The sequence below is a fragment of the Heloderma suspectum genome, chromosome 12 (assembly GCF_057233095.1).
Source record: "Heloderma suspectum isolate Gila_16-S chromosome 12, 16-S_ref, whole genome shotgun sequence".
Classification (NCBI taxonomy): Eukaryota; Metazoa; Chordata; class Lepidosauria; order Squamata; family Helodermatidae; genus Heloderma; species Heloderma suspectum.
The window spans coordinates 4,524,890-4,538,310 of NC_139469.1; the positions used below are offsets into that span (position 1 = coordinate 4,524,890).

The window sequence follows — 13,421 nt, forward strand, 5'->3', positions numbered from 1 at the left end:
GGTTTTCCCCCCTTCTTCTGTCGTCTTCTTCGTTCCCTCCCCGCCCTTCAGATGTAAGCCGCCGACGGCGCCGCGGAGGGGACAAAGCGCGTTTGCGAGGCTGATTGGCTGCGCGCCCCTTCCCCTTCGTGCGGCAAGATGGCGGCGCCCATGAGGAGGACGGTTCGACAGGGAAGCGGGGAAGCGGGGAAGCGGAGGCGGGTTTGTTCTTAGGGGATCTGTGGGGGGATGTTCCTAGATATCGCCAGGGAAGGGGTTCTCGAAGGGGACGTGCACGGGCTTTCCTTGGGGCACCCCAGATAAGTTGTTGGCTGTGGGGTGGGGTCTTTCTGGTCCCTTCCCAGAATTTCCCTCCAGGAGGCTTCTAGGGAGGCCTTGTGCCCTTTTTTCTGTTCTTGAGGAAAGTGGAGCGGACAAAAAAAGCTGAGGCGATTTCTTATTACCTGTCATTTGCTTCCCAAATGACCAGCGGGCTTGGTTTTTATTTGTCACTGATTTAAAAGATTGGTCCTTACTGCCCACCTTGGTTAAAGTGGGGTAATTTCTGAGGATAGCAGCAACATCTAAGAAAGTAGAAGGGTGATTCTGAGGGGTGGCAAGATCCCTGGTGGTTCGTTGGTGCTTTTCACTCTTCTGGTTCTCTCCTCCCACTCCCAGAATGTGGTGTAGCACTTTACAGCACCTGTTTTCCAACCGTCCCTTTGTGGCGCGGTGTCTTTGTCCAACTTTCCTTACTCATGGTCCAAGGTTTTTCCCATTGGCTTCAAGGCGGTCATATACACCACAAGCAGGTAAGAAAAAGACTGCAGGCAAACCCTGCCTTCCCCTTAGTCAGAGTTTGTACTTTTCCATAGTTATGATAGGGGTGTAGGAACCTAGGAGACTGACTTAGGCTGTCTAGCTCTGTATTCTATATCAACTGGCAGTAGCCCTGTAAGGGTCTCAGGGTGGGGGTCTTTCCTAGCCCTTCCTGAGACGCCAGGCATTGAACCTGGAACAGAGAGCCAGTGTGGTGTAGTGGCGAGAGTGTTGGACTGAGAGCCGGGAGATCCGGGTTCTAGTCCCCACTTGGCCATGGAAGCTCACTGGGTGACTTTGGGCCAGTCACACACTTTCAGCCCAACCTACCTCACAGGGTTGTTGTTGTGAGGATAAAATGGAGAGGAGGATGATAATGTAAGCCGCCTTGGGTTCCTTGCAAGAGGAAAAAAGGCGGGATATAAATGCAATAAATAAATAAATAAATAAAATTTTGAGTATAAAGCACTGGGCTATGGCCTTTCCCTTTGAATATTGCCTTCAGGTTTCCTAGTTTGTACATCTGACCTTGTGTTTTTCTTTTTTTTGGAAATGGAAATCTTGAAATGTGCATGTTGTGAGACCATAAAAGAAGCTCTTCCAGATCAGGCGAAAGGTACATTTAGGGAGCAATCCTATGTCCCCTAGACAGCATCTGGGGGACATTAGATTGCCTGGTTTCCTAGGCTCCTAGGTCAGAGGCAGGGCTCTGACCTTGAAACCAGGAAACCGTGTTCCCCATCTCCTTCCCCGCCCCTTGGAGAGAACTGCACCAGCTACCTCTCCACACTTGGAAACCTAAGTGAGGAGATGGGGAAAAGGGGGCGTGCCCAGGAGTGGGGAGGGGAGGAGACTGTGGAAGTTGCCTTATGCAGCTTCCTATGCTTGCCCCAGGCTCCTTCCTCTTGCTCCAAACTGCTGCGGCCAGATGGGCTAAATTGCCCACCTAGCCAACATGCAGGGTGGCTGGAGCACGGAGCCCCCCTGTGCTCCAGCCGCCCTGCATTATGATAGCTGCCTCCAACTTTGGTGGCTTCCGACTATCCACATAGGATTGTGCCCTTAGTCCATCATCCTGTTTCCCATGGTGGGTAATCAGGAAAACCCACAAACAGGGTATGAATAGGCTACTGCACACTATTGCTCCATGTAACCTTGTTGCTGCCTCTGAACCTTGAGGTTTCATTTAGCTATCATACTAATAGCCATAGATAGATTTGTCCTCCATCAGTTTCTCTAATCCCAAATATATTTGGTTCTGATAGTTCTAATGCTCTTTATAGAATTTCTTATAGAATTTCAAGGTTTGGAAATTCTGTAACCTGGACATAGTTTGAAGAAGGGGAGAAATCAAACAGAATCCTTTCAAGGCCCGGTAGTGAGAGGCATGTCAAGTGTTCTGTTGTTTTGGTAGCACTGAATGAACAATGCTATGTCAGGTTTTCAGTACTGGGAGTAGAGCTTAAAGATATCCTCTTCGTTAACAAATGAAGCCTTTGGCTGACTTATTAACTCAGCATGTGCTTTCTACAAAGGAGAAACAGCAGATTATTATTCATGCTTTAAAATGCAGCTGTTCTCCTTTCCTTTGCAGCCAGGGGGAGCTCTCTTTAAAGCAGATACATGGCATCTGTCTAGGGATGTACGAAAGTCACTTACCTTTTCATCGGGGTGATTCGCGGTGGGGGGGAGGCGCTCCGCACTTCCCCCCGATTCCTGATCCGGCCTGTTCCGCTCTGCGGAGATTCCGCGGAGCCACCGGCCGGGGCCGCCCGCAGCTGGACATCCGGCTGCTGGGAAGCCTCCCGTAAAAACAAACAAACCGCGTATGCAAATAGCGGCTGCTACAGCGGCTGCCATTTGCGTTCCGTTTTTTTCGCTGTTTTAGCCTACGTAAATATTTACGTAAGCTATTACGGCGAAAAAAAGGGGAACACAAATAGCGTAGTGGGCGCTATTTGCGTTCCCCTTTTTTCGCCGTAATAGCTTATGTAAATATTTACGTAAGCTAAAACAGCGAAAAAAAGGGAACGCAAATGGTGGCCGCCGTAGCCGCTGCCATTTGCATCTGCGGTTTTGTTGTTGTTGTTGCCGTGATAGGCTACGTAAGTATTTACATAGCCTATCATGGCAAAGGCAGCTATGCAAATGGCGTGGTGGCAGCCATTTATGTGGCTGCCTTTGCTGTGATAGGCTACGTAAATACTTACGTAGCCTATTACGGCAGCCTGGCCAGACGCAAATGGCAGCCGCTACAGCGGCCGCCATTTGAGTCTGCAGCAGCCGGCCGAGAGGCCAGCTGCCACCGCCGCTGGAACATCCGCCCCAGGTAAGCTTAGTCCCAGGGGGGATTCTGTGGGGGGTGGGAGGCCATTCCGCCACAGGTTTCAGGAATTCTCCGCCATCCCTACATCTGTCATCTGTGGTCAGTATATTGTGGGAGATGTAGTCACTGAGATAGTGGGCTGGGCAAAGCCTTTAATGTAACACTGGTTGGCTGGTGGGCAAGCAAGCAGAAAGCCACTGCGGAAAGGAAATACAGTCACAGTAGCTATAGATGCATCCAGAACACTTGGCTCCACTCCATTCCGTTCTAGACACTGTGCTGTGTGGAAAATGTAATGGCCATTTACACTGTGTAATCCAGAAGCACATTTTATGAGCCTTTTTAAAGTGGTGGTTCTTGAGGTTTGTGCAGTGTGCTCTTCTTTCCTTTTATATTTGGAACTTCAGCTTCTCTCCACAAAATATGTTGGTACACACAAATTCATATTAAAAATTAGATTGCTAACACTTAGGCACCAAAGGAAGGGAAGAAAGACCTAATCGTGTAACCATCAACCCAGAATGAAGACAAGCAGTCAGGCTGGCTATTGTGTGTCTTTGAAGAGAAAAATATATATTGATTCAATAATTGGAGGGATGGGGAAGGAAATGAGTGCAATCATCTGGTATGTCTCATTGATTTCAATGAACCTAGTCATTCCTACGTTTGTCCAATTTGTGCCCATTAGATACTTACATATTTTATATATTGAGAATATATTTTTGTTTTGCAGAAAGGAAGAGGTTTTACCAGAATGTTAGCATTTCTCAAGGTGAAAGTGAGTACCTTTATCCACTGCAGTTTATGTCTGTCATAGAAATAGTTCACACTGGCTCAGACAGTCCTAGACATAAAGAGAGTATTCGCAGAAGTATATAATGCCCAACCCATGTAGGGCTTTATCGGTCAAAATCTGAATTTGGGGTTGTGCCTAAAAATCTCTAGAAAATCCCGGAATAGCAGCTGCCGTTCCAGCAGCTGAACCTGGCCAGGAGGCCACCAGCTGCCTTCTGCATCATTTGCAGCCTCTCAACTAACTCCGAGGATAACTGATGCATGAAATTCACTTTTGCAAGATGCTGCAATGGCTTCTGGAACATATGGCTTTAAAAGGAGGTTAGACAGAGTCATGAATATGATCTATCAGTGGCCATTAGGTATGGTAGCATAAGAGAACTGTGTTATTTATTATTATTTATGTGAAGTATTTTTGTCCTGCTCCTCAGCCAAAAAAGGCTCTCGGAGTGGCTTACAATCAATCAGCAAAAAAGATAGTCCCTGCCCACAGGCAAACAATTTGAAAAGACACGGCACACAAGGAAAAAAGGATGGGGAGGGAAGAGCGGAAAAAATTAAGTAGACTTGTCAGCAGGGCTGGCAGAATGGCCCTGTTTCCTCTCATCTCCTGGGGAGACAGGCAGCCCAAGTAGAGCAGGCCTGATGTTCCCTTTGCCTGTTCCTCTCGCCTTCGCTCTGTCTTCTTTCCCACAGGGCAGTTGATGTCAGTTAGTGTAGGGACTGGGGGCAGTCTAACCGGAGCAGGCCCTGATTTTTCCTTTGCCTGTTCCTTTGCTCCTTCTTCTTGTGTTCAGAGGCAGTATGCCACCAGTTGATGGGAGACAACAGTGGGAGAGGGCTGTCACCTTCCGGCCCTGCCTGAGGGCTTTTGGGGGGCATCTGCTTGGCCACTTTGGAAAACAGGGTGCTGGACTAGATGGAACTTTGGTCTGGTCCAGCAGGGCTCTTCTTATGTCCTTAAGGACCACTGTCTGTTTTCACAGTATTTATGGCAAGATGAGAAGAATTTATCATACATGTCTTTGCTGCTCCACTGAGCTATCAGTTAGTCACCTCTTGTACCTGAGGAACTGAGGCCCACTGAAAATAAAGTGACTTCTTGACTGGTGCACCACAGGTAAACCCAGGTTGCCAAACCTGGCATCATCATCCCTGCTTCAGGTTTCAGGCATAGCAACTTTTTAACCTTTCTTCTCCAGGTGGCTTTGAAATCAACTTGGACCACCGGAAGCTGAAAACCCCGCAGGCCAAGCTCTTCACAGTGCCCAGCGAGACCTTGGCTTTGGCCGTGGCGACTGAATGGGATTCTCAGCGGGACACCATCAAGTTCTATGCCATGCACCTGGTGAGTAAGGGGGAGCAGGCTAGTTGGACAAACGAAGGACTGCGATTGCAGCTCATCTGATTGCCCTGAGTTAAGTAGAACAGAGCATGCTGGGAGCTGTAGTAGGCAGGGGTGCAGAACCTCAAGCCTGCTGGCCAAATCCGGCCTGCATGGTGTTCCAGTGCCATGGGTTCCCCAGAAGCCCACGCCCTCTTCCTCTAGTTCTACCTCTTTTCCCTGATTACTGATTGTTTGGTTTCCTGGCTTTTGGGAAGTTTTCCCCCATTCTAAAAAGTTGAAATGTCTCTCCTAAGGCTGACTTACTGCACTAAGAGCTTCAAGCTAAAATAGGCCGGTACTTTGGTATTTTCGTCCTACCCCTTTGCCTTTGGACCTAGCCCATTTTGCCTTTGGTTCCACCCACAACTAGAATGTGACCCCTGAGAACGTCTCTGAAATTGAATTTGACCCCAGGGCTGAGAGAGGTTCAGCACCCCTGCAGTAAGTTAAAGTTGGCTGGGTCTGCACAGGCTGTAGAATGAGATGGTAGAGGTCTGAGGTGATAAACTGGGCTAGACTACTTCAGATTGTAAGTAGGAGATGCTCTTTTTGAACACTTTCCACTCATTGTACAAAAAAAAAAGAGAGAAGATGCTTCAGGTAAACAGCTAGCATGTCAGGGAATCCCATATTGCTCCCAGTTTTGCCTTTTTTTCTACTTGCAAGGAGGGGCTTGTTTGTTCTTTTGCATAATGATCTGGTACCAGCAGTCTGATGTGGTCCAAGCCCTTTCTGCCACCATAAAGCTTATGGCAGAGGAGAGATTTGAACTGGAGATTTGCTGGTTTGCTGCTCAGTCACTAAGCTAGCCTAGCTCTGGATTGTCGTACTGAGTTCCCTGCCTTTCAGACTACCTTGTGCAACACGGCTTTAGACAACCCATCTCAGCGAAGCAAAGATCAGCTTATCAGGGCAGCTGTGAAATTCCTGGAGACGGATACAATCTGGTAGGTGCACTTGTAGGCTTCTGGAATTTATTCTAAGGAGATTTAGAGACCAGATCTGAGAAATTGTCGAACCAGGAGAGGAGAAAACCTACGTTTCTGCAGTTGGGGGAACATAGCCCATATGAGAGCATTAGAGTGCATTTGTATGTGACAAAAATTGGATTTACTGTTCTTGTTGGGAGTTGCAAAAGGAGGGGTGGAAGGGCTCGTGGAAGCTTTGGGGGGCACTGGGTACGGGTGCCAATTTAACTCTGTGGCTGTTTTTTTGCTCTGCTTCTGGGGGATCCCAGCTACCGGGTAGAGGAGCCACCTGCGTTGGTAGAACTCCAGAAGAATGAGTGGGATCCCGTGATTGAGTGGGCTGAGAAAAGGTACATACCAGCAACTGTCCCACAGAAGAGCTACTGGGGAAATGCCTGCACACCCACCCTCGGCCCTGGAGATGGCTCAGGGCATGAAAGTTAAACCCTCCTCTGCTGAGACAAACCAGGGAATGGAAGGCAGGAAGTGGTGCCTGGAAATGGAGCTCTCCCTTTAAATGTTTTACTCCTGTTGTTGAAACCTCCTGGGGAATAGGGGTGCGGGGGGGGTAGAAGGCAAGGAAGCCGGTGCTCTTCCTTTGCCTCCTCCAAAGGTACTTCGAAGGCCTTGTGTTTCCCAAGTTAGTGTGTGTGTGTGTGTGTGTGTGTGTATCTTAAATTAAAATGGGAGGCACACTTTGCTCTTAAAACCTCCAAAGTGTTATTTTTAGAATGTGCATGAGAAAGAATTACCTGGCCTCTGAGAAGGGTCTCCCATGTTTCCTGCATGACAAACAGATCTGGCCAGGCCTCCTCACTGGAAAGAGGCAAAAGCCCAGAGCAGTAACCCATACAGAGATGAGACGCTTAGCCTGCTCGGGGGATGGCTGATCCCGCTGTCTCTCTTATGTACATGGGAATGATCAGATCACACCTGAAGCAGAGAGGTGACCGAGCTACCCGCCCCCAAAGAAGCTGATTGTTAGGAGGCAAGGCCAGAGTAGTGACATCATGCAAAGATGATATGGGGAATCTCCTCTATGAGTCGATCCTATAAGCACGTTGGAAATAATATAACGTAAGGCAAGATTAATATTTTTGTCATATTCTCAGTTAATCTTGCTGCACATAGTTTTGGGAAATGAGCACTACATAAAAGCAATGCATTCTCTGTGCATGGTCTGCATGTGGCTCTGAGGGAAAGTTAGTCTTTCTGTTGCAACAGGATTAATTTTTATGTATACCCCTCCCAATTTATAAGCGTATCTGGGGTGGCTTTCACAAAATCAAAACAATACAACATGCAGCCTAAAGAAATCTCCCTTGTAACAACATTAGCCACAGGTAAAGAACCCGGCAGCTAAAACAGCAGCATAGGTAATAAAGCAAGGTTCGCTGGCTTTGCTCATCCTGTGGTGCACCTAAGCTTTCCTCTCCCTCCAGGTACAACGTTGTGATTGGTTCGTCAACTAGCATCCTGGGCCCTAGCATCCCGCAAAACACGAAGGACACCTTCACTAGCCACCTGGCTTCCTATAACAGCTGGGCCCTCCAAGGTAAGGGGAGGGGTGTCTCCGTTACCAGCCTTGCAGCATGTGTTTGTTTGCGTTGGAAGCGTCTTTTGAGGTTAAAGGTTCTTTGGTCGCGGTCCGTCTGCATGGTGGTGTAGAACAGAGGGGGAGGCAGACTGAGGGGCCATTCCCTAATTTAAGCGGTGAGGGAGAGAAGTTTTGTGAGAACTTCAGAACAGCCCTGTTAGGTCAGACCAAAGGTCCATCGCATTCATAGCTGGGGGATGCTGGGAGTTGTAGTTCAACATGTATGGGGGGAGCCAGGTTGGGGAAAGCCGGTCCATCACGTCCCCTCCTTGTCATCTGTGTTTCTAAACTGTTCTCTCACCAAGGAAAAGAAGAAACCCCTGTGGTTGAGTCTAGCAGGTGGCAAAAGCCCTGCTTTCTTATCTAAAAAAAAATAATAATCCAGGGGGCCGGGGCAGTTAGATCCAACAGATTTTCAACCCCGTGTCTTGACCTGGGAACAGAGGGAGGCGCCCTTTCCTAGCTGCCTTCCTTGTTGCTGCTGGGGCATGCTGGGAGTTGTGGGGCTTTTTCTCCTGTCTAAACATGCATCGGGTTTTGCCTTCAACTGCTTCTCTCTCCCCTTCCTTTCTGTCTGGTTTGGGATGTTCCTCCTATTGCCAGGCATAGAGTACATGATCACTCAGCTGAAGTCTCTGATTCTCTCAATGGGACTGCTTGACAAACACCTAACGGTCGAGCAAGCTGTCCTGCTGTCTCGCCTTGAGGAAGAGTACCAGGTAAGCCATGCCAAAGCATGCATCTGGGGCTATGGGCCAGGTTGTGTTTGGGACTCGTATGAACCTGCCTGGATCATCATCAGAGGTTCTGCAGGTGGGCCTGCTGTTATGCAAGATCAGATGGGCGGATACCAGAGCCAGGTCCTTCTCGGTGGTGTCACCAAGGGTGTGAAACTTCCTTCCCTTGGAAAGTATGTCAGGGTCCTCTTGCTTTAATACTGAGAGGCTTAAGTTCAGGCTTGGCAAAGTGTGCTTGAAGCGAGAAAGCCCTTAGTGAAGGTCTGTCCACTGGGATGTAGGTAGGGTAGGCAAGCTGCTCCTCCCCTAGGGATGGAGGTGTCCGTGAAGCTTCTTGAGCCTGCCGAGTCTTCCCTGAGGGGAGGGCACAGCCCATATTGTTGGCCCACCCTCTGAAAAAGAGGACGAGAGTGGGGAATCTGAAGGCTCTTTCTCCTTCTAGATCCAGCACTGGGGGAATGTGGAGTGGGCTCATGACTACGACATGTACGAGACACGTGCCCGCACAGCTGCTGCCACCCTTTTTGTTCATCTCTGCACGGAGACTTCCACCATCAAGCACAAGCTGCTTCAGGACTGAGTTTCGGGGATGGCGGAGGAGGTGATGGTATTAAACAGACCAGAAGGCAGCCCAGGACGTGAATGGCTGGCAGAGTGGGACCTCTGGCGGTGGTGGTGACATTATGCTACCCTCCTGAGACTGACGAGACATTGACGGGCTGCAGCCTTGGCGCCTCGTATTGGCCGCTTGATGTTGGGAGATTTCCAGGATATGGCTGGAGCCCTGCCTTCCTCGCAAGTGCTGTGGATTCTCCCAGGAGTCTCAGGACAGGGAAGGGGGTCTTCTTGGCATCTGTTCCCTTCTGTCCAACCTAAGCCTTGGCTTCCTACCTCTCACCTGTACTGCACGTTATGTCTCTCCTTCAGCCCCAGGCCACGTACCCTGGCCTTCTACCTGGGTCCTTAGGTGCCCCCATTTGAGGGATTCCATTCATTCCCAGAAATGACAGGAAACCTCCTCCTGGGGTCGTTTGCACGGCAGTGGCTTTTTGCATCCCCTGCTCCTTATTCCTCAGGCCTACCAGCACTGGCATGGGCGGAGTTCTTCAGGGTCTCTGCTTGAGTGTGCATTCCCCACGGGGATGCGAGCCCCTGAGCACAGCTGCTGCATGTCTGAGCAAAGGCTGGCCCCTTCCCCTGAACACCTTGAAACGGGAGATGCTCCCTGATGAGTCATGCAACCGCACCTCTTCTCAAAGGTTCTGGCCTGGGGTGGCTCATAACGAATCAAAAGGGGAGAGAGCTTGTTCCTCTCTCCCTCCCCAGACTTAACTGCATGACGTACACCGGCCTTTCCCAAGCTGGCACTCTCCAGATATATTGGACTCAACTGCCATCATCCCCAGCTGGTTGGGGTTGATGGGAATTGCAGTCCAGCAGATCTGGAGGGCACTCATATGTATCAATGCACCTTTTTCACTGTTTGGAATTAAAAAATGGAGCTGTTTGGGAAGCCTCTGTAGTGCAGGGGGTGAAGATCTTTTTCCATTCTCTTGGCTTCTGCCGGCAAACAAGCTAATCTCCATTATATTTTGCTAGTTTATCCACAAGCAGAGTAGGACAACATGATCTTCCAGTCTTGAACCCAAGGCTGAACTGGAGCTGGGCTCTCTGAAGGCTGGTTCCAGAGTCTGTCATGGCTTCCAGATCAGCTGTGTGACAGGGCTCCCCCCCCCCCCATTTGGCGGATAAAACCCCAGAGAGGATTCTTGCTAGCGGTGCTTCTCCTTGGGCCCGTGTCCCCTCCCACCTTTTATCTACCAGCTTTGTGGCCCCCTTGCGTCCTCTGCTTCCAAGTTTGACATCCCCCTTCAAGGTTGCCTCCAAGACAGATGAAACAGTGGCTCCTTTAGCCAGGAGGGAAATAACCACGCTGGTGCCATCATCGGGGGCCTTCTCTATTGCAGGAGTGGCCGTTTCCTCACCTGCTGCAGGAAGCTGCTTGGGCATTAGACCAAAGGGGAAAGCACCTTTCCTGGAAACTGCTGAAATGGCCCACTTGTGTTTGCTGGTGTGGAAATCTACTATTAGCTGGAGGTGGGTAGGGGGAGCATTTCCAGTGCCTTTGGCTCATCTTGGTTCCCTTCGCGAAAGCCAAAGCTTGCCCTACATCAACTTCCCCCAACTGGCGCTATCCAGATGTGTTGGGCCGCAACTCCCATCACCCCCAGCCAGCATGGCCACATCTGGGTGGCACCTGGTTGGGGAAGGCTGCCCTAAATTGATAACTAGAGTAGTGCTTATCAAATGGTGTATTGTGGAACTCCTGAGATTCCACAGAAGCCTGGCAGGAGGTTCTCGGTGTCTCTACCCCCAAAAGATGTGTTTTTTTTCAATCTTGGCCTTATCTGTGAAGGTCAGGAAGACCTGGGAGGGTGGTGGTGTGGGGAGGGGGTCGGGGGGGAGACACTGATGTTAAGCCAACTAAGCCAGAAGTTAGTGTGTGGTTTAAACTAGGCAAGAGTTGAGCTCCGAGGCAGCCATCAAGAAAAGGGAGCAGGGCCTTAGGTGGGATTCTTCCACCCTGGACAAGTTGCTCAGACTGATGAATAAGCTCTGAGGCCAGGGCTTTGTAGGGCATGTTGGGCAGTGATTGGCTGCTGGGGGTCAGCTGACGCACTGCTCAAGCAGGCTGGTACTGAAACCTTGACGGTCCCCTTGGAGCACAATGCTCAGCCTGCCAAGCCCGTAACTTGTGAAGCAACGTGGCCTCTTTGGTCCCCTCCGGATTTGCTTTTTTTCTAGGACAAGCAGTGTTGAAACAACCGTCCCTGGTTGTGTGCCTCAGTTTGGGGCTCAGAGGCACACTCTTAATGTGGAGGTTCCATGTCCCTGTCATGACTGATGTGTCTTTCTTCCATGATGTGTCTCATCCCTTTTGAAAAAGTATGCCCTTGGCCAGTCTTGAATCTACAGCCAAGCACCTTCTTTGGATGACTTAATTTCCATCTCTCCAAACCACCCGCTATGTGAGAAGCCCCTATCATCATCCGTGCCCCTGCCCCTATACACACCTTGACTTCAGGGCTGATAAAGAGCAAAGGGCATGAGAATGGGTACAGAAGCAGAGACTGAGCATACTGCGGATGGAATGGTATAAGAATGCCGGGGGGGAGGTGGAGGGGGACTTCGTCAGTGGATATTTTCTGGATCAAGAAGTGCGTGCTTCCAGCTCCCCTTGATCGGAAAGAGATGTCTTGCTAACTTGTGGGGCCAGCAACGTGCAGCATGTGTGTGAGAATGAATGATTTATTTTGTTTATTGTGTAACTCTGGGGCAGTACTGCCAACATCTGGGGCTTTTGAGTCAAACACTTGTCCACTATAAACTTGGGAATGGAAGTTCATATTGGTGTATTTCAATAAATCTTTACCTTTCCTATAAACTTGGTGTGGTCCTTATCTCCACCTCTATTAGATCCAGTGACTTCAGCCTGATCACCAGAAAACACTAGGGGTTTAATAACAAGCTTGTCAGTAGGAAGGGCTGCAGCAATTTGATGCCCCCCCTGCCCCAAACACACCCACACACACCAATTTACAAGAGGAGGGGAGCACTCCAGGGCAGACAGGATAGCTCAGGGTAGGGAAACTGGCGCCTTCCAGATGTTTTGGACTACAATTATCTCGAGCCCCAGCCAGCACGGTCAAAGATTGTGGAAGTTGTAGTCCAAAACATCAGGAGGGCACACAAAAATCCATTCCATTCCACTTCACCACCATCCCCATCCCATCCGGTATCTTTCACAACTGATCATGGTAGAAGGAAGGAAGAGACAAAGGTAGAGGTGTGTGTGTGTGTGTGTGTGTGACCAAGCTTGCACGGCTGCTGAAGATCCACCGCCCATTGCCTCTCATCCATGCCCTAAAGATTGCAAGAGTCTTCTGCCATGGGAACAGCTATAAGGAGGGACAGGAGATAGAACCAGCCCCACTGTTATGCTCTTATCTCTACCCAGTGTCTTTATAGCTCCTCTGAAGTCATAGCTTTTCTCAGGAAGCACAGAGCAAGGCAGAGAAGAAGGGGAAGAGTTTTAAAACAAAACCAATTCCCCAGGCAAGATCATGGGTGGGAAACTTTGAGTCCAGGCTTCTTGCCACTGTCACCACCAATCACTCCCCCCATCCCCCATGTAGACTGCAAAGACATATATCAGAGAGTGTGTGAGAGAGTGAAAGGCTTTAAACTTCATAACCACTCCAGGGAATTCTGCCACCTGAAGCAGCCTGCTTCACCTTGCTTCGCAGTAGAACTAGCCCTGCGTCCAATTGCCAGCTTTGTCTGCAGGTTAACAGATGCATCTACCTTTAGGCAAAGAATTAGCAAGGGAAATTCTATAGATGTAAAATGTATAAGAAATACTGTATACGAAATACAGACAGACCAAGCAGATTTTTTAAAAGCAGCAAGTTCTTACAATAAGGTCCTGTGAAACAGGAACAACAGCTCCAACCTGCTGCTTTTATAAGTTGAGTTATTCAAAACTAACCCAGGGGTTGCAGGAAATGATGGTGTGGCTGTATTTCCTCCTGGCTTTCTGATTCTTTTCAATGGTGTGAAAAGTCAGAAATCACACACTTCCTGTCAGAACTGGTCTGGATTGAAAATAGCTGCAGGAAAATAGCTGCAGGTCATTTTTTATTCCACCCTCACCCCTGGCCCAGTTCCAATGCCTTGAGCAGGCAGGAGAAAGGTATCATGGATCAGGATCTGGTACCCTCATGGGAGAGCACCTGCTTTGCATGCGGAAGGT

At 49.4% G+C, this 13,421-nt stretch overlaps 1 protein-coding gene across 1 annotated transcript; it reads left to right on the top strand.

Moving 5' to 3' along the window:
• Nucleotides 1-118: 118 nt before the first annotated feature.
• Nucleotides 119-12,051, top strand: ATPAF2 (ATP synthase mitochondrial F1 complex assembly factor 2). Its single transcript, XM_084818153.1, has 9 exons — nt 119-201; nt 658-791; nt 3,858-3,902; nt 5,122-5,267; nt 6,156-6,253; nt 6,544-6,624; nt 7,717-7,829; nt 8,475-8,590; nt 9,051-12,051. Exons 2-9 carry the CDS (start codon nt 659-661, stop codon nt 9,186-9,188), a joined length of 870 nt encoding a protein of 289 aa, XP_084674279.1. The 5' UTR covers nt 119-201; nt 658; the 3' UTR covers nt 9,189-12,051.
• Nucleotides 12,052-13,421: the final 1,370 nt, after the last annotated feature.